A 19,601-nucleotide genomic window follows, 5' to 3' on the forward strand; every position below is an offset into this window, starting at 1 on the left:
GCTGCCGGGATCGCTCGGCGCGGCGCCGCGGTGGTAATGTCCGCCATGTTGGCCATGGCGCAGGGAGCGGAGCGGGCGGGCGAGCGGCGGCGGCTCTGAGTCTCGGGGCGGCGGCGGCGGGGGCGGGGGGGGCCGTTTTCTTCGGGGCGGAGCGGAGCGCCCCATGCTGTGGCCGGGCTCGGCGGCGGCGGCGCGGAGGCGGCGGCGGAGGGGGGGGTGGTGGCGGCGGAGGAGCGGGCCGGCCGCGGCCGCGCGACGCTGAGGCGAGAAAGAGGCGGAGGAGCCGCGGCGGGAGCCCAACCCCTCCCCCTCCCCTCCCGCCCTCCCCCGCGCCCCCCCGCCGCCTCCTCCCCGCCGCCGCCGCCGCCGCCGCCGCCGCCGCCGCCGCCCGGGGCTCGTCGCCGCCGGGCCGAGGCGGGCGACAGGGACAATGAGCAAACTCTCGTTCCGGGCGCGGGCGCTGGACGCCGCCAAACCGCTGCCGATCTACCGCGGCAAGGACATGCCCGACCTCAACGACTGCGTCTCCATCAACCGGGCCGTGCCGCAGATGCCCACCGGCATGGAGAAGGAGGAGGAATCGGTAGGGAACTGGCTCGAGTGTTTATGACTCTTCCTGCCCCCCCTCCCTCGCTCGCTCGCTCGCTCCTCGCCTCGCCTCCCCTCCCCTCCCTCTCCCCCCGCCCTCCTCCCCTTTGTCGAGTCCGGCCCGCTCGCCATTCACAGAAGCGCTCTACGCTCGCCCCGGGGCGCCGCCGCCGTGCCGGCGCTCAGGACCTTACGCCGCCGGCGTAGCGGAAACTTAAGCTCGGGCCGGCGCCGCGCGGCGCAAAGCTACGCTGCGTGCGCGGCGTAGCGCGGCGCGCGGCCGCCATGTTGCTGCGTCCCAGTGTTGTGATTAGCTCGCCGCGCCGCTTACGCAGCCGTCAGGGGACTGGGGGCCGGGAATGGCGCAGCGGCTGTTTTTTTTTTTTTTGCGCGCTCTTGGCGTACGGCGGCCTCTCTCTGTTTACCTCTAATTCCCTGCGGTGATCAGCGGGCAGGGGCTCTGCTAGGGTCCTGGCAGATTGCTTTTTGGGATGGTTTGTTTTTGTTTTTTGTGTTCTTGCACATGGAAATGTATTTTGCATTTTTTTGCACATGGAAATTTATTTTGCATTTCTATTCTTTTGCACATGGGAATTCATATTGCATTTCTATTTTTTTTTTGCACATGGGAATTCGTTTTGCGTTTCTATTTTTTTTTTTTTGCACATGGAAATTCATTTGGCATTTCCTTTTTTTTGCACTTGGAAATTTCGTTTTACGTTTTTATTTATTTATTTTTTTTTGCACATGGGAATTTATTTAGAATTTCTTTTTTAATATATACATTTGGAAATGATTGGTGAAAAGTAAAAAAAAAATAAACGCGTTCCAAAACAAACCTCTTAGCACCCACCCGGCGAAGGGTGGGGGGGGTGTCTTTGCTTCTTGGGGATTTGGGATCTAGTGTGAACACTTAGGCTGAGGAGGAAAGAAGGAGGAGGAGGAGGCGGCCTGAGACTGTCCAGCCAGTGGCTTAGGATGTTAGCGTTGGGGGGAGAGAGCCGCTGCTTGCCGAGTCCCTTCCGTCGTCCTCGTAGCCCGGCTGGGCTTTGCCGGCTTAGCACGCGGCTGCATTTGGAAGGAAGGAGCCCCGGGGGGAGTGTTGGCTTCCCCCGGTCCGTCCCCGAGAATTGTCATTCGGGGGTCCCCGAAGTTGAGGATGGTATGCAAGCATGTGTACTGGCGGCCACCTTTTTTTTGTTGTTGTTTTGTTTGTTTTTTTGGTTAAAAAGCAAAAACAACAAGCTGTTTTCTTCCCTCCAATGAGATGCGCTTGGCCTCCGGTTGCTTTTCATTTGGCGTTTGCCCGTGTTTACGACCGTGCAGCGTGCTGGTGTTCCTGGCGTGCGAAGTTCATAGTAAATTGCACCTTCAAGAATTTCTTCAATGAACCTTGGGGCCCGCCTTATTGTCAACCCCGGGAGCGTGTCGATTGGCTCGTGGGCTTCGGGGACTTGTCAAAGGAAGGCTCGAGGTTGCCGCGATTGGTTTTCTCTCCCGACTATTAATATCGCAAAACACGCTTCGGTGCCTGGGATTGGCTGCTCGGTTTCTGACCTCACCTACTTTCAATGCCGTGATTTCAGATCCATTTCTCTGTGCTTGCTTGATCACTTACTTGAAAGCCCGACACTTTGAGTAGAAAATGAGGAGGGGAGTAGGAGTAATAGGGCGGACACGCAACTCTTTAAAAAGAAGGCTATCCAACCGAATGGGCTTAATTAACGTTTTGAGCTAACACGTGTAAAATGTCTTTATTTTTTTTTTTCAAAGATTTTTTTTTTCCCTAACAGATGAAATTCCCATAGGAAGAATAGTTGGCATTCGATGATCTAAAAGAAGTTTGGATTAAAGTTTAAACGCGTAGCTTTAGATTCTTTGAAGTTGCAGATCTATTCATTCAACTTTATGAGTTTTGGCCCAAGTCGAAGTACGCAAGTGTCAGTTTTGTATGTTTACTTGGTTTGGGAAGAATTTTATTCGAGAAATCTGTTTTATGTTGAGCACAGAGACCCTGTACGATTTTCCAACAGTGGTCTAATGTGCTTAATGCTTTTGATCCTTAGATTGCCGCAGATGCCTCTTGAAACTTATCAGATAAAAAGAATTGCACTTTAGTTCTGTACTGTATTTAAAAACAAATGCGCGATAGCACATTTATAAATAATAAATATATGTAATATGCTTATATCTTTATAATTTATTTCTCCACCCTCACCCTAACCTATATTTATAAATTTATATTTATATACATTGTACGTGTTTATAGAAATTATATGTTATGTAAGTAGGTGTAAATTTATTTTATATATTTATAAAATTATATATAAGTAAAACCACGATAGCACAGCGTTTAGGGCATCTGCCCAGCACTGGACCGACCCAGGTTCGATCTCCGGCATCCCTTCTGGTTTACGGAGCCTGCCAGGAATGATAATCTGAGAGCAGAGCCAGTAGTAACCCCTGAGCACTGCTTGCTGCGGGCCAAAAACTAAATTAAAAAAAAAAAAAAAAGCTTGGATACAAAGATAACAAGCTTGCCTTGCACTTGGCCTAACCTTGTTCCACATGTGGTCCCCAGTGCTTTCAAATACCGATCCCTGAGCACAGATGGGGCTCGCCCCCAAACCAAATCAGATCAAATAAATAAGTGCTTATCCCCACTGCAGTTTTGGATCTCAAGGTTGGCTTCTATCAGTTTATCTTCTGTTGCTGGATTTTAGGGAAGAAATCCAGGTGATGATAGAGTTGAAAACCAGGATTGTGTAAATTTCTTCTGAAAGCCAGGATTATGTAAATTTCTTCTGCTTCAAAATTACAGTGGAAGTCCACTAAAATTTTTTTTCAGCCATGGCAATATTTATGGTCCAAAGTCTTTTGCTTCCGTGAATACCCAACTGGGATGTTATCTCTTCCTCTTAAAAAATATAAATTAGGGGCCGGAGAGATAGCACAGCGGTGTTTGCCTTACAAGCAGTCGACCCAGGACCCAAGGAGGTCGGTTCGAATCCCGGTGTCCCATATGGTCCCCCGTGCCTGCCAGGAGCTATTTCTGAGCAGAGAGCCAGGAGTAACCCCTGAGCGCTGCCGGGTGTGGCACAAAAACAAAAACAATATATATATATATATATAAATTAGCATTTAAGTGAGAATATTTATGTTTTCCAAGTGCCAACAGTCTTTATGGATTTCTTTACTTGAAAAGTAAAAAAGGGGCCGGGGAGGTGTCTGCCTTGCAAGCACTAGCCAAGGAAGGACCGCGGTTCGATCCCCCAGCATCCCATATGGTTCCCCCCAAGCCAGGGGCAATTTCTGAGCGCTTAGCCAGGAGTAACCCCTGAGCATCAAATGGGTGTGGCCCGAAAAACCAAAAAAAAAAAAAAATTAAGAAAAGTAAAAAAGAATTTCACAAATGTTTTGTGTTGTGCTTGGATTGTAGATCCAGTTTCAATATGAGCATGTTTCAATTATATGTAAGTGATTTTTAAAAATTTAAATAATGTAGGGGTCAGAGCAGTGGTGCAATTGGTAAGGTGTCTGCCTTGCCTGTGCTAGCCTAGGACAGACAGCGGTTTGATCTCCCGGCCTCCCATATGGTCCCCCAAGCCAGGAGCAATTTCTGAATGCTTAGCCAGGAGTAACCCCTGAGCATCATCGGGTGTGGCCGAAAAACAAAAACAACAAAAAATTAAACAGTGTAGTAAAGAAACAAACCCTTGACTTTTGGATTTTGAGATTTGTTATTTCTCAACTGTCCACAGGAGGATGACCTCTTTGCTGCTGCAAGTTGGGATAATATCTTGACTTCACTTTAATAACTTTATGGATCTCTTCCCAATTGTGGCTCTCCATCCCCATTAAGTTAAGGACCATGCATGTGTTTCTCATTAGATTTTGTTTACATTGGACTATCATTATCATTGACTGTAATAGTCATTGGCTCAATAGCTTTCAAGTTACTCTTAAGCTTAAGGCATTGAGAGTTATTCTGACAACACCTAGAGGAAGTAATCTAGGTGTTCTTTAGCACTCATTGCTGACGATATTATTATTTTAGCTCTTTCTAAAAAAGTAAATAGTGTCACTTAAGAAATATGGGAGAAAAGCAAGAGAGGAACGAAATAGTTCGACAAAGTAAAGGGAAAAAAATTAAGCACTCTTGAGTTGTGATGCCAGCACCTTAGACTACCTTTATTTTGTTCCCAAATCTTGCTTCTTTTCTTTTTTTTTATTTTATTATCTTTTGCTTAAGACCTTACAGCTCATATTCTCCTGTAATTTGTTTTTTATAGCTTTTCATGGCACTTGATCTATATTTTGTATGATATAAACTTAGGTATATCTAGGATCTGAACAATCAGAATCAATTAATGACTGACTTCCACCACCCTACTGGTGTTGAATAGTTGATAGTTTAAAAATTATTTAGTGGGGGCTGGAGAGATAGCATGGAGGTAAGGTGTTTGCCTTTCATGCAGAAGGTCATTGGTTCAAATCCTGGCACCCCATATGGTCCCCCAAGCCTGCCAGGAGCGATTTCTGACTGAGCGTGAAGCCAGGAGTAGCCCCTGAGTGCTGCCGGGTGTGACCCAAAAACCAAAAACCAAAAACCAAAAAAAAAAAAAAAAAACTTATTTACTGTGCCCTAGGCTCTGTACTAAGAACTTTTCACCTGTTATTTACTTTTAAAAACTTTTAAGTTACAATTTATATACAACAAAATGTACTTATTTAAAATAAGGTTTTACAAATGTCTACACCATATAGAAGGAAACATTTAGACAGGATATAAAACATTTCAAAAACCTCCTTGTTACCATGTGCTTTTGGTTACAAGTTCGCCCTTACTAGTAGTTGTAAACCTGCTTTGCCTTCTCACTAGTTTTGCTTTTTCTAAGTTTTCATATATATGGAATCAAAATACTTTATATTATTTAACTGTACCTGTATTTGTATTTATGTTAGTCCATTATTATTAATTTTCCAATGAATTGATGGGCTAATATTTGTGTATACATGTTGCTAGACTTCTGAGTTTCTAGTTTTGGTTTTCATTTAATTCTCCGCCCCCCACCAGTGCTCAAGGTTCTTGTTCTGCCCAGAAAGCACTCCCGGGGGCAGTATGGCTGGGACAACCACGTGTGGTCTCTGGGAACAAATCAGTATTGGCCTCATGCAAGGCAAGCTCCTTATCTCCTCTACTCTGGCCCCTCATTTAATACAATTAAGAGCTCTTATTAAGAGTTCCATTTTAGGGGCCGGAGAGATAGCATGGAGGTAAGGCGTTTGCCTTTCATGCAGAAGGTCGGTGGTTAGAATCCTGGCATCCCATATGGTCCCCTGAGCGTGCGGGGGCGATTTCTGAGCATAGAGCCAGGAGTAACCCCTGAGCACTGCCGGATGTGACCCAAAAACCAAAGAAAAAAATAGAGATCCATTTTATTAGATTTTTTTTCTAATAGAATTTGATCCTTTCATGGTTCATTTGTTTAATGATGTGGGCTTGAGGGCCCAAGTGATAAGTCAAAAGACTGGAGTTCATGCTTGCGTGCAGGAGGTCCAGGTTCAGTTCCCTGTCACCACATGGTCCTTTGATCATTGAGCTGGGAATAACCTTGAGTGCTAGCATGTGTGACTCAAAACCAGTAGATGCTTGATAAGGGATCACACAGCCATAGTACAGTGGGTAGGGCACTTGCTCTGCACTTGGCCAACCTGAGTTACTATCCCCAGCATCCAACATGGATCCCCAATATGGCTAAGAGTCATCCCTGAATGCAGAGCCCCGAACACAGCCAATATGGACCTCCACTCCTGAAAGAGATTTTTTTTTTTTAACTAAACTGCTCACTTTTACTTATTCAAATCTGGGTATTTATATGAATTCAGAAGTCCACTCTTACATTTGTATGTCTTTTAGGTCATTTTTTTTATAATTCTTTTGAGAAGTGAATTGGGTCATCCAATTTCATCCTTTCAATCCTTCTTTTATTTTTGTTTGTTTTTTGGGTTCACACCCGGGTTACTCCTGGCTAAGCGCTCAGAAATTGCCCCTGGCTTGGGGGGACCATATGGGACGCTGGGGGATCGAACTGCAGTCCTTCCTTGGCTAGCGCTTGCATGGCAGACACTTTACCTCTAGCGCCACTTCACCGGCCTCCCTAAAGAGATTCTTGATAAATGTTGAATGCTATGTGGGCCTCCTCTCTCCTCCATTTATTTTCAGACATACATAGTGGTGCTCAGGACTTACTCCCGGCTCTGTATTTTAGGGATCACTCTTGGCAGGGCTCAGGGAACCATTTGGAGTGCCAAGGATTGAACTTGGATTGACTGTGTGCAAGTCAACTGTCCTACTCATTGAATTATCTGTTCTCCATGTGTGTCCACTTTTCTTACCCAGAACCTTGTTTCTTTGGTGGTTTTGTTTTAATTTTTAAATTTTGGGCTATACCTGGATTTGTTGAGGTCTTACTTCTGGTTCTGTACTTGTATCACTCCTGGCAATATGGAATAACATGGATCAAACTAAGCTTGGTTGCTTGCAAGGCAAGTGTTTTTGTCATTCTACTACCTACCCAACTAAGAACTGTTTTTGTGTTTGATAGATAAGAGAAGAAGCTAGAGGTTAATTACCAGAACTTCGTAATGATTCTTCTAGTGATATTTGGTTTCTTAGTTTGGTACTTTGTATGCCTAAATACCAAGCTATTTTTCTTTTGAGAAAACTGCCTCTTTTCAAAAATAGAATTTTCACACTTAGGTTCAGCTGCTACGCAAGTCTTTGCTTGTGGGTAGTTATCTCTCAGGTGTATGTTTGTGACACCTCTTTCTGCATACAAGGAGGAACCAAATTCTACATGGGGTATGCAGTTGAACTTACTGGTTTTTAAATTATATTGGGAGGAGTTTCCAGCAGTACTTGGAGACACAGAAAACACACCTGGCCTATTTATCCTGGCAGTGCAGTTCAATGATTTCAGTCTTTGTGCTTAATGGTGCTTCCTTTCCTTAGAACAGAGGCCACACCTGGTTGTGCTGAAAAGATGGGGAATATACTGCCTGTGCATTGAATTTGGGCCTCATATGTTCCGGGCTTGTATATTCCTGATTCCAGCTAAGGGTTGGGGGTTGGGTTGATCCACATTTGGCTGTGCTCAGTCAGGGCTTTCTCCTTGAACAGAGCTTAGATATCATTCTTTTTCTGTTTGCTTTGTTTTTGGGTCACATCTGGTGTTGCACAGGGGTTATTCTGGGCTCTGGGCTCAGAAATTTTGAAATCACTTTACTTTGATGGGGCTTAGGGGACCTCATGGAGTGTTGGAGATCAAACTCAGGTCAACCTCAGTTAAGGCCAAGTGCTTTACTATACTCTTACTGGCCCACTCCAAGGTTATTTTTAAAGAAAATGAACATAATTTATTTGAACTACCATTTATTTCCCCAGATGTTAGTTGCCTATTTTTGCCATATTAATATTTTTTAATTAATAATTTGAGTAATTGGACAATAATACATTTTATTTTACACCTTAGCCTTTTTTTTTTTTTTTTTTTTTTTTTTTTTTTTTTTAATTTTGGGCAGTGCTGGGAATCAAAGTCAGGACCTACAAATGGAAGACAAGTGGTCTATCACTGAGCCTGCCCCAATCTTCCTACCTTCTCAGAGTTATTTTTGGTACTAATATATTTTTATGATTCATGATGAAGGATTTCATTATTTCTACAAATGCGAGTGCCAGCCAGGAGTCATCTTAGTATCAGTTGTTATCTATGTAAGGTATTGAGATACTATTTAAAGAAGTCTATTTCAGAATTATGTATGCTGCTTGTTCTGAAGTGTTTTGAGGATTGAAAGAATACAATATAGGCTTTGACTTCAGGGAATTTAAATGAGTCATCAAGGTAAAAAAAAGTTGGAAAGTTAACAAGAATTCTCAGGTTAATAGAACTGTGAGATATTTAAAGAAATAAAGACAAAGTTAAATGTCAATGCAGGTAAGAGGAGGAAAGAAAATTGTTGCCTTGTATTGAAAAGGCTACTTGGGGAGAGATGTAACAATTTGTACATATGGCGTACACAGAGACAAATATTTTAATCCTGCACTCAAGAACAGTTGACTCTAGGATGATTAATTCTGATTTTCACTATTGAACCGATTTCTTTGTAAATAGCTGAGTTAAGAACTAGATGATATTAAAGATTGATTACATATTTAGTTTTCTATCATTTATTGTTCCATAGCATGGAGGAATCAGTAAATGGGTTTTGTCTATTTTTGCCTCAGAGAATGATGAAGGTTGTAACTACCTTCTGTAGACTCTGTTCTTTCGGGGAAAGGAAACTTAGAAACTCAGAAGTCATATCTGTGGTGTAAATTTAGGTTTCATTTGTATAAAATGAGGGTCAAATCTTGTAGCAGGTAGGTTTATTCAGTTGGTTAAAAGTAATACACCAAATATATATAGCTGTAGGTTCAAAGAGATTCTCTCACACAGATGAGAAGGAATGATTAAAAAGTGAAGGCTTGGGCCGGAGAGATAGCCAAACAGTAGGTAGGCCGTTTGTCTTGTATGCAGCTGATCCAGGATGGAAAAAAAAAGAATCAAAGTCTAGGCTTTAGAAGAAAGCCAGGAACAGGCCTCTATGAATTCATCAGCAACTGACAGTACTATCATTCAACTTATTTTTATTTTTTTGGTTTTTGGGTCACAGGCGGTAGTGCTCAGGGATTACTCCTGGCTCTATGCTCAGGAATCGCTCCTGGCAGGCTCGGGGGACCATATGGGATGCCAGAATTCGAACCACTGTCCTCCTACAAGCAAGGCAAATGCCCTACCTCCATGCTATCTCTTCGGCCCCTATCATTCAACTTTTAACAATTTTTTTTTAATTAATATAGACTAGTAGTTAAATGTGCTTGCTTTGGAATGAGACTCAGTTCATGTCCTCTTGCAGGTTAATTTCATCTGTAGAGTTCATGGGGTTGTTGGGAGACTGAATTGTATAAGGTACTAAGCTGGGACAAGCATTCATTTAGCTATTATTTAATCATTTTGTTCAAAATTCTGCATTATGGTTTGGTTTGCATCAGTTATCTGCCTCTATGTAGGCCATTTAGGGAACTCAGGAAGTTTAATGTGCTGATAAAGTCTATTCTCTTTGAGTTCTTGATATGGAACAATTTTTGAGAAATCTATACTCAACAACTGATGGGTATATGACATCATGATTATTTATGGAGTTTAAATTTTTTTTTATCCTAGGCATAGTTTTTAAAAATAAAGTATGCTTTTACAGATCTTTAATTTTCAAGTTAATTTGAATGAAAACTAGAATATTTTAAGGCAGAGAGGCACTTTGGGGCTGGGCATCAAAAGCAGTGTTAGCCTGGGGCCTACCCTGTGATATTTGAACTGTGGTGCTGATGGTTCAGTGTTAGGTCCCAAGAATACAGTATTGCATTGACAGTGACTATACATACTGTGTCTTCCAGGACCACACTCCGTGATTTGGGGGTTAGAATAGCTCTAGGCTAGCCAACAGAAGGAAAGTGCTTTAGCATCTTATATGTACCACAATTTTAAAATGAAATTTGACTTGAGTATAAAAGACATCTAAACTCCTCTCAAATAAACCAAACCCTTTACCCTAATACATTTTCAAATAATTCAAGATGAATTTTGTTTGCCCTCAAAGGAAATATTTAACCTTCCTGACCCTTATTTTTCTTATTTGTGAAATAAAATCGGACTAGAATTTTTTAACAGAAAAATTAGATATATCAATTGACCTGTCTTTACTAGGCATACTGTATTGTAATGCTAGTTAGTAGAACAGTCTCTTCTGTACTTTTGGCCAGTTCCAAAGGGTTTATACATCACAGACTGTATGTACCCAGAAACATAAAGTGATGGAAAGTTTGTATGTAACAACAGATATTGAACTATAGTCCCGCCCACCAGTATATTCAATAATGCAATAATATACAGTAATAGATTATCATACATATTATATAACATTATTTTGGGGGGTGTTTTTTTGGGGGGTCACAGCGACAGTGCTCAGGGGTTACTCTTGGCTCTACATTCAGAAATCGCTCTTGGCAGGGTCGGGGGACCATATGGGATGCCGGGATTTGAACTACCGTCCTTCTGCATGCAAGGCAGACACCATATCTCCATGCTATCTCTCCAGATCCCTAGATAATATATACTATTATGTAAAATATAATACATTGTAAAATATATACAATGATTTAATAATATAATACAATAGTAATATAAACATCACACATACAATACATATAATCTACTTCATTTTAAGTAGAGCTTAGGTAGGAAAATAGTAATGGCTATATAGGGGGTGATAACAGGAGGAGAAAATTTATCATGATTGTATGATTTTTTTCTTAAAACTGACTCAATTTAATATTTTAAATATTATCTACCCTTAAACAGAATTTAAGATTTCTTCGATTCATCTTGCAGGATTTTTATTGTTGGGGATGGGGTTGCATACCCTATGGTGTTCATGGCTTACTCTTATCCCTGCTTCCCTGCTCTCAGCACTCCTGACAGGCTCGGGATATTAAATAGGATGCTGGGGACCAAACCCATATATGCACATAGCCATATGTGCAAGACAGGTACCCTACATATACTATATTATCACTCCGATTTTTGTAGGATTCTTCATTGTGGAACTAATTTTGAAGGTATATGGCCATCACTTCCAGATAGTTCTTAGTTAGTACTTTATTTTTGTATTTTTGTTTAGGTCATTTTTTTTTTCTTGTCAGCTGTTAGAACTGTGCAGTAAAAGGAACACAGAATAGTAGTGTGCCTTTTTGCTATGACTACCTTTATTTGTAATTCTTGTTGGTTTGGAAGTTCATTCATAGCTTTCTACTGCTAATTTTGATGAAGTAATTGATCTATCGAAATTTAGGTACTGAGCATGGCCTCACTTTCCTTCTGATCAAGGTAAAATTAAGACACATTTAAATTAAGTCACATTTCTTTGTCCTTTCTCTGGGCCAGAGAGATAGCACTGCGGTAGGGTGTTTGCCTTGCACACAGCCGATCCAGGACAAGATAGTGGTTCGAATCCCAGCATCCCTTATGGTCTCCCGAGTCTGCCAGGCGCGATTTCTGAACCCCTGAGCACCTTCGGGTGTGACCCAAAAACCAAATAAAATAAGATAAAATAAAAAAGAAAGTCCTTTCTCATTAGCAATTTAATGTCTTTTGAATCTCAGAAGGTAATTTTAAAGATTAACTTTTTTAGGGTAAACACTAGCTGTAGAGAAAAGATTTAAGGTGTTTTCATCGCCTACAAAATGTTTTGTGTTGTGCTTGGATTGTAGATCCAGTTTTCAATATGAGCATGTTTTAATTATATGTAAATATTTTTTTAAAAAGTCAAATAGTCTAGTAAAGAAACAAACCCTTGACTTTTGGATTTTGAGATTGATTGTTATTTCTCAACTGTCCACAGTAGTATTACCTCTTTGCTGCTGCCAGTTGGGATAATATCTTGACTTTATTTATATATCTTCATGGATCTTTTCCCAATTGTGGCACTCCATCCCATTAAGTTAAGGACCATGCATGTGATTCTCATTAGAGTTTGTTTACTTTGGACTATCATTATATATAATCATTGGCTCAATAGCTCTCAAGTTATTCTTAAGCTTGCAGGGGTCTTAAGACTGTGGCCTGCGGGCCACATATTGTATTTATTCCCATTTTGTTTCTTCACTTCTAAATAAGATATATGCAGTGTGCATAGAAATTTGTTCATAATTTTTGTTTTTACTATAATCTGGCCCTCCAACTGTCTGAAGGACAGTGAACTGGCCCCGTTTAAAAAGTTTGAGGACCCCTGGTTAAGGCATTGAGAGTTATTCTGACAACACTGAGGAAATAATCTAGGTGTTCTTTAGTATTAGTATTAGTATTAATGGCTGACTACATTATTCTGTTGGCTCATTCTGTTAGCAATAATCGCACACCCCGAATAAAACTCATTGGCTATGATACTGCCAGTGCGCAAAGCTCTATTGGTTCATTCTAAAAAAAGATAGTTTCATTTAACCATTTAAGTGAAAATATGTATATTTTTATGAGTGCCACCCAGTTTTATTTATGGATTTCTTTACTTAAAAAATGAAAGAACTACTGTCCTTCTGTGGGGGGCCAGAGAGATAGCATGGAGGTAAGGTGTTTGCCTTGCATGCAGAAGGACGATGGTTCGAATCCCAGCATCCCAGATGGTCCCCTGAGTCTGCCAGGAGCGATTTCTGAGCATAGAGCCAGGAGTAACCCCTGAGCGCTGCCAGGTGTGACCCAAAACCAAAAAATAAATAAATAAACAAATAAATAACTAAAAATGAAAGTGTGTAGTGTTTGTTAAGTTTTGACGAATGTCTTCTACACCATATAGAAGGAAACATTTAGACAGGATACAGAACATTTCAAACATTTTGTTATCATGTGCTTTTTTTATTACAAGTTAGTCCTTACTAATAGTTGTAACCCTCTGCTTTGCCCTCTCATTAGTTTTGCCTTTTCTAAAATTTCACATATATGAAATCAAAATACTGTGTTTATATTATCTATATTATCTCTATTTGTAATTCTCTTAGTGTATTTTTATCACTTAATTTTCCAATGAATTTATGGGCTAATCTTTGTGTACACCTGTTGCTAGACATCTGAGTTTCTAGTTTTGGTTTTCACTCATGATATAAATCTTAGGTATATCTAGGATCTGAATAATCAGAATCAATTAATAGCTAATTTCACCACCCCACTGGTGTTGAATGGTGGTAGTTGGTGGTTTAAAAATTGTTTACTGTGCCCCAGAATTTGTGCTAAGGACTTTACACCTGTTATTTAATTAAAGATACTTACCTGGACTATGGCAACAAGACTGTAGAGGCCAACTTAGTTGCATGGGGAAGTAGCCCCATCGGGACTGAATGGGACATGGCTTTGTGTGTATCAAGGGACTGACCTCCTATATGTTTGCCACTGCTTTTGCATCCTGGTCATTCTCCCACCCCAGGTGTCATATGTGGCAGGAGAGGGTGGGTGAAAACAAGTTGAGCATTGTTATCTCCACTGGAAGAGGGCCTGTCCCCTTATTCCAGCTCTTGTACTAAAGGTGTGGGAGTGGCCTGCCTTGTCTAAGGAGACATGCAACTTAACTCTCAATAAGTGGATGTTGATCTGAGAAGATACCATTTTTCTATCAGGATGTTAGAAGAAGTTGCTCTCCAGAACAGGCGGGGACTGGATCTACTCTTCCTGAAGGAAGGAGAGCTGTATATGGCTCTGGGATAGCAATGCCATTTCTTTGCTAACAAGTCAGGGGGTCATCTGTGAGACATTGCAGCAGATGAAGGCTAGTTTGCAGGAGCTGGAAAGGCGATGAAAAGATTCTGCCACCTGGTGTGAACAGTATGAATAGTGGTTCAACCACCCTGGAAAACCTCACTGATTAAGATCCTTGTACTAAGGTCTCAGTATGTGTCCACAAGTAGGGACAAGGATGAGGAATCTCAAGGAGAATCAAAGATTGACTCAGGTCCATAAGAGGAGGAGGGAATGTTGGGATCTGAGTTCTGCACAAGGAGGGTTGCCATTTTTGTAAAGGCCACATGCCAGACTTCTTCTCAGGTTCTCAGCAGGGAGAGACGTAATTTTGTGAGAACCACATGGTGTAGGCCACATGCTAGGTCTTCAAAAGCCTATTTCCACTAACCCTGCCCCAAGCTACCTAGCCATACCAGGTAGCCTATCAGGAATGGACAAGGAAGCAGTAGGAAGGTACCCCTAAACAATGGCCAATTATTTTAAAGATTATCAGAAAGCTGATAATCCCTTCCCTTTATATATAACTTCCCTATATTCATTTCCTTTGGGAGATGACCCTGGCTGGCCAGTTTGGGGTCTTTTTGACAGATGGATTAAAGTATTAAACTTTATTCCAGTTCTGTGATCTCACCCTTTGAGTCTGGATTCAAACTAATAACTCCTTACTCTATTTCCATTACCACATATGGTTCCAGAGTCACATCAGAAGCAGGTACCCCTGAGCACATTCAGGAGTAAACTGTGAACATTGCTGGCTGTGGCCCCAAAATCCCAAAATAGGACAGGGCCAGAGAGGCAGTACAAGGATTTAGGTGCTTACCTTCCGCATAATTGACTTCCTGCACTGCCTATTATCCTATAGGAGAATTACTCCTTCTAAGAGTAAATGATTCCCTTCCCCTCAAAAAAACAAATAATCCCAAGCCACTTTTTTTTTTATCTTTTGTAAAGGCCAGTGCCTTCTACAGGTAAAAATTTTTTTTAATAATAATTATTATTAAATAACAATTTTTCAGTCAAGCAGTATGATCAGTCATGATTATATTGTTTCCTATTTTCTCCTGCCAGTTGAATAAATTGTTATAGCTGTCAAAGGTTATCAAGTCGATAAATTTTTCCCTTATTCCTGTCAGTTAGCAATTAAATTGGTTAACAAAATCAAAGATCAGAGCCAGAGCTAGAGCTCAGTGGTAGAGTGCATGTCTTGAAATACGAAGCACTGCATTTAATTCCTGAGCACTTTTAACAAATACACACACACACACACACACACACACACACACACACACACACATACACACCTGAGCACTTTTAACAAATACACACACACATACACACACACGTTTACCTAGTCTGCATGCTTGACATGCCAAAAGGATATGGGTTTGATCCCTTATACATTTGGTCACATATACACACATATGTATATATACACATACTTGCATGCTCTGCATGTAGGAGATCTCTGGTTTGATCCCTGGTATTGCATGGTCCCCTGAGCATTGCATCAGTAGTAGATTGAATCCTGGTATAGATGGAAATTTAATGACGGGGCCGGACGGTGACGCTAAAGGTAAGGTGTCTGCCTTGCCAGCGCTAGCCTAGGACGGACCGGACCGCGGTTCGATCCCCCGGTGTCCCATATGGTCCCCCAAGCCAGGAGCGACTTCTGAGCGCATAGCCAGGAGTAACCCCTGAGCGTCAAACGGGTGTGGCCCAAAAACCAAAAAAAAAAAAAAGAAAGAAAATTTAATGACATAAAGTGATATAAATAAAAGTAAGTGACTTTACTTCTCAACTTCAGCTGTTGTCAGCTCTGTCTACCCAAGAAAACTTTTAAGGTGCTTGAAGGTTACTTTGAGGTCTGTGCTTGTGGAAGGGGCTTAAGGATTTACTCCTAGCAACGTTTCAAGACACCAGGAAGTGTGGGGTACAAATTTCACACACAGCTAGCATTCAGCTGTCTTTCCAGCAAAAAGCCAAGTTTTATTTTTTTTCCCTGATTTTTGGGCCACACCCAGCAGCACTCAGGGGTTACTTCTGGCTCTGCGCTCAGAAATCAATCTGAAGATTTGAAAAATGGCAAATTGTATCTTTCAGGATTTCTGTTGAAAAGTTTGCAGTTTGAATATTAAAAATTAAACCTGTTAGTTAATTTTTAGTAAAGCCTTGAATTGTTCCCAGAACTCTATTTTATACCTGCATGTAAGATTAGCTATTGATTAAATGACCTATTAATAATTATATATTGGGGGGCATACCTGACAGTGCTTAGGGGTTACTCCTGGCTCTGCACTCAGAAATCAATCTTGGCAGGATACCATAGGGAAAGCTGGGGATCGAACTGGGGTTGGCCATGTGCAAGATAAATGTACATGTTCCAGCCCCTGTTGATATGCTTTTAGTTTAATATCTTTTTTTTGTTTGTTTATTTTTGGTCACATGTGGAGAGGTATTCAGGGAACATATGGGATGCTAGGGCTTGAACCCGGATAGATTGCATGCATGGCAAGCACTCTTCCCACTATACTCTCTTCCTTCCTTAACAATTATTTAATATCCTAAATAGCAACTCCAATCAGTAATAGGATAGATAACATTTTGAAGAAAGTTATTGTTATTTAGCCAAAGTAGATTTTTCTATACAGATTCAGACTTACAGCTTGTGATATTTATTTGTACAGAAAATAACATAATTAATCTAGAGATTCTGTATTGACTACTTTTGTATTTTAAGTCATTGGCATGGTAAATTACATGATAGCTGTTCACTAAACATTTGTAGTTTAAGTGACTAATACTTGCATTTTAGGTACAGAAATGCATAAAATAGAGAGGCTATCTTCAATAAGTGTATAGTATCAAAAAAGAGCTTTATAGACAGCTCAAATGAAGTTTAATATGTGGGAATAAAAATATTGTAGATATTTATGTTGTGCATTTGAACAAAGGTATATACAAGAGTAATTAAGTTTAACAGACTATTAGATTTTTCTCAAGTTATTTATTTATTTTTGGTTTTTGGGCCACACTCAAAAAAGGGTGTTACTCCTGGCTTTGCGCTCAGAAATCGCTTCTGGCTTGGGGAACCACATGGGATGCAGGGGGATCGAACTGCCGTGTGTTCTAGGCTAGTGCGGGCAAGGCAGATAGATGCCTTACCGCTCTGTGCCACTGCTCTGGCCCAATGAAATAATTTTCATTAGCCAACATATGTTTTTAAATTTCAGGTGCATGTCATTATATTAATATTGGAAGTAGAAGCATCAGTCCTGGAGTTAGAATTTTTGTGGTTTATTATAATAGACCTTTCAGGGCAGGCTAATTTAATTTCCTTTTTAAGAGCAGCTTGTTTAAAGAATAGTAAGGAAAAGAAACTTGTGTAATAGAAGATGGTCTAAAAATACAATTCTAATTTTATTTCATTTTGGTTTAAAAGACATGCCACACAGGTATACACACACACACAACACACACACACACACACACTCAGAAGATTGTATGTTTCAGGTGCTTTAGTCTATCAGTTTTCTTTCAAATTTATTTGAAGTAATTCAGTTATCTGAGCAGAATTTATGAGGATTTTGGAAATTACCTCAAAAAGAAATGTGAAAGATTTAGGTCAGTGATTCCAATTTTGGCGTGCATTCACCAGGAGGATTTGTTAAAGCAAAAGTAACTATTAGAGTTTATAGAGAGAGTTTGTATTTCTAAAAAGCTCCTCGGTGATCCTGATAGTGCTTATTCAGCAATTCTCTTTTGAAAGCCACCAAAGTCAGAGGAAGTACAGCGATTCTCATCATGGCCACATCAGAATATCTGGGATATGGGGCCAGAGAGATTGTATAGCAGGTAGTGTGCTTGCCTTGCATGCAGCTGGACCTCTGTTTTATCCCTGACAACCTATATGGTCCCCTGAGCAATGCCAGGAGTGATCCTTAACACAAAGCCTGGAGTAAACCCTGAGCACTGCTGGGTGTGTCACCCTCCCACCCCCTTTAAGAAAAATTTGGAATTTATATATATACACTTTATCCTAGAGTTGTCAGTCAAAGCATAACTTTCTGGATTTCTTTTAATTCTCTTGACTTTCAAACTATTTTGATGGTTTGTTTGTTTGAAATAGTCTACCTTGACACATACTTTTCATATTAATTATCATATTTACTCTTATGTTTATGATATTGCCATGAACGATGAATTGGTTACTACTGAACATAGCTACTAGAGGAAGTATAGGATCAGTTTTTATGAGGTTATAAGCTTTCACATTTCCTGTAGCCAGTCAGTATGTAACTTTGTTTTATGTATGTTTCTGTTTAAAGATAGTATATTGCAGGGGCCAGAGAGATAGTATAGTGAGTAGGGCACTCGGCTTTGTTTGCTCCCTGACACCTCTTATGGTTGGTCCCTCCAAGCCCAGCCAGGAGTGAACTTCTGAGTCCAGAGTTAGGTATAATCACTGAACACTGATAGTGTGTGTCCCTCTCTAGTGATAAGTTGCAGTAGTTTTCTACTTTTTTTTTTATTTAATTTTTATTTTTTTTTTTTTTGGATTTTGGGCCACACCCGGTGATGCTCAGGGGTTACTCCTGGCTATGTGCTCAGGAATCGAACTGCAGTCAGTCCTTGGTCAATTGCGTGCAAGGCAAATGCCCTAGTGCGGTGCCAGTGTTCGGGCCCCTCTACTTTTTTTTAAACCTCTGTTGGACCAATGAACTGGAAACTGAGAACCTTATTTAATTTTATTTCATACATTTATTTAATGTATATTATTGACATATAGTAACATTGAGCACACAAATTATAGCAGTTCTGTAATTTAAGTCTGAACAAAATGTGTCATAATTCACCTGAGTTTTCTGTAAGACACATTCTAGTTCTTCATTAGTACTTTTTTTGTGATAGGTGCTATAATCAACAAAATAAGCAATTAAAAGTTCAAGATGAGAAACATGGAAAAAATGGCATTGGAATATTAAACAAATACTGTTACAATATGAAAGTAGAAACCCTTCACCTTGTTTGATGTGAAGAGAGAAAAAATGAGACTAGTTCCGTAAATGCAGATGCCTGGAAAGTAATGATTTGGGATCATAAATTACTGTGAGTGAATTTGTAATGACAGTCAACTGAACATACATGTTATCTTTTAATTTGTTTTGTTAAATGAGCTATTATATTGATTTCATGATTCACTAGTGGTTTTATCCAATTTGCAAACATTGCTTTAACTCAACTACAGGGACTGTATATTTTTTTTTTTTTTTTGGTTTTTGGGTCACACCCGGCAGTGCTCAGGGGTTACTCCTGGCTGTCTGCTCAGAAATAGCTCCTGGCAGGCACGGGGGACCATATGAGACACCGGGATTCGAACCAACCACCTTTGGTCCTGGATCGGCTGCTTGCAAGGCAAACGCTGCTGTGCTATCTCTCCGGGCCCGACTGTATATTATTATATGTACAGTTATATGTTAAGCGTTAGTAACACATTGACAGCCATGTTTGCCACTGGAGGATCACAGCTGAATACACCACCAAGGGTAGATGATATTAATAGAAATGATTATTGTGCTGGAATTTCATATTTAAGTTCAACACCTTCCTGTAAAACAGAGCACTATTTTTTTG

At 40.6% G+C, this 19,601-nt stretch overlaps 1 protein-coding gene across 2 annotated transcripts in view; it reads left to right on the forward strand.

Moving 5' to 3' along the window:
- The first annotated feature begins 398 nt into the window (after positions 1-398).
- Positions 399-19,601, forward strand: part of EPC2 (enhancer of polycomb homolog 2) — a 113,552-nt gene continuing 94,349 nt past the window's right edge. For both annotated transcript variants that reach the window (XM_049772996.1, XM_049772997.1), the window contains exon 1: positions 399-583. In XM_049772996.1, the coding sequence (XP_049628953.1) occupies positions 431-583 (153 nt within the window). In that variant the 5' untranslated portion in view covers positions 399-430. The remainder of the gene's footprint in view (positions 584-19,601) is intronic.

This window comes from Suncus etruscus, chromosome 5 (genome assembly GCF_024139225.1).
Source record: "Suncus etruscus isolate mSunEtr1 chromosome 5, mSunEtr1.pri.cur, whole genome shotgun sequence".
In the NCBI taxonomy this organism is placed as follows: Eukaryota; Metazoa; Chordata; class Mammalia; order Eulipotyphla; family Soricidae; genus Suncus; species Suncus etruscus.